The 1,362-nt window shown below is 32.7% G+C and overlaps 1 protein-coding gene across 1 annotated transcript; it reads left to right on the top strand.

Moving 5' to 3' along the window:
- LOC109831011 lies at positions 213-716 on the top strand. The gene has a single exon (XM_020398355.1). The coding sequence runs from the start codon at positions 213-215 to the stop codon at positions 714-716; it is 504 nt and encodes a 167-aa protein (XP_020253944.1).

Raw genomic sequence — 1,362 nt, 5'->3', positions numbered from 1 at the left:
TAGGTTTTATAGCTATATGTTAATGTTTTTATATACTTTAAGAACTATACTTATACAAGTTATTGTTTTGATGTTTGAAGATATGGTCATGTAACCTCCAATGTGGCGGAGTCCTTTAACAAGCGGATACGTGAAGCTCGAATATTACGTGTACTACAAATGGTGGAGCATATAATAAACAAGTTATGGTTCGCATGAACAATAGACGCATAATGGCTAAAAAATGGAATGGTTATCTTTGGACTAAAGCTAAGCAGGTTCTTAAAGAAAATATTAAAAAGGGATGTACTTTGGATGTTAAACAATCCAGAGATATAATATTTGAAGTGCAATCACATAGAACTACACATGTTGATTTGGAGAAGAAAACATGTCCTTGCCGAGCTTGGGACGTAATACGTATTCCGTGTAAGCATGCTTGTGCAGTTATTATTTATATGAAGAAAGATGTATACCAATATCGTGATTGGTTTATGTCCGTAGAAGCATTTAAAAAGAGCTATGACCAAGTCCTTTTTTCCATTTCAGATTATGAGGAGCAAAGTGTGCCAAGAGATGAAATCGATATATTGCCACCAATTACTACTAAAAGAAAGGGAAGAAATAGAACTAGAAGTATAAACAACAGAGCCATTTACAAATGTGTAGTGAAATGTTCTCGATACAAAGCTGAGGGTCACAATCGAGCTACTTGCAATGAGCCAATTGGTGATTAGTGCGGATTGCTTATTAGTACAATACTTTTAATAGAGAAATGTAGGTTGTGAATACTTTTGTAGCACATTGTGGAATACTTTTGTAATATGTGAGAATGTAAGACTAATCACATTGTGTATTCAAGCAATATCAGCTGTAATAATGTAAGAATTTTAGTATAATGTACTTGTTTCACTAAAGTTGTCTATTTGGTTGCTTGTTAACTATCTCGATATTATGTTAACTTTTAGCTTAAACTGTTAACTTTTAGGCTTTCCTGTTAACATTCGTGGAAATCTGTTAACTCTTGGAGATACATGTTAATTAGATGTGATATCAACAACAAATGTACGAAGTCTTTCGATGAGAAAAACCTATCCAATATTATTGACTAATATGGATTGTTACAAGTAATAACACTTTTGGTAGAGCAATACGGTTTGTGTATTCAATCAATTGTGAATAATACTTCAGCTAGGAATAATAAGACTATTCAAATTTTGTATTCAAGCATTAACATATGTAAGTTTGTAAGACTAATCAATCAATTTTTGAAACAACTTTCTCTCTATCCTGATCTAATGGCTCTGCTTGATTCTTCTGTCCTCATCCTTCTATAAGAAGCTCAGCTATCGTTGGGAGTAGTTATTTGCTTTGTATCAACAC

Source organism: Asparagus officinalis, chromosome 2 (assembly GCF_001876935.1).
Source record: "Asparagus officinalis chromosome 2, Aspof.V1, whole genome shotgun sequence".
Classification (NCBI taxonomy): domain Eukaryota; kingdom Viridiplantae; phylum Streptophyta; class Magnoliopsida; order Asparagales; family Asparagaceae; genus Asparagus; species Asparagus officinalis.
The sequence above is the reverse complement of the archived record's forward strand: the minus strand, read 5'-3'. Positions and strand labels throughout refer to the sequence as shown.

Excerpts from the sequence above, each read along its gene's own strand:
- LOC109831011 (XM_020398355.1), top strand. The coding sequence starts at position 213 with ATGGCTAAAAAATGGAATGGTTATCTTTGGACTAAAGCTAAGCAGGTT.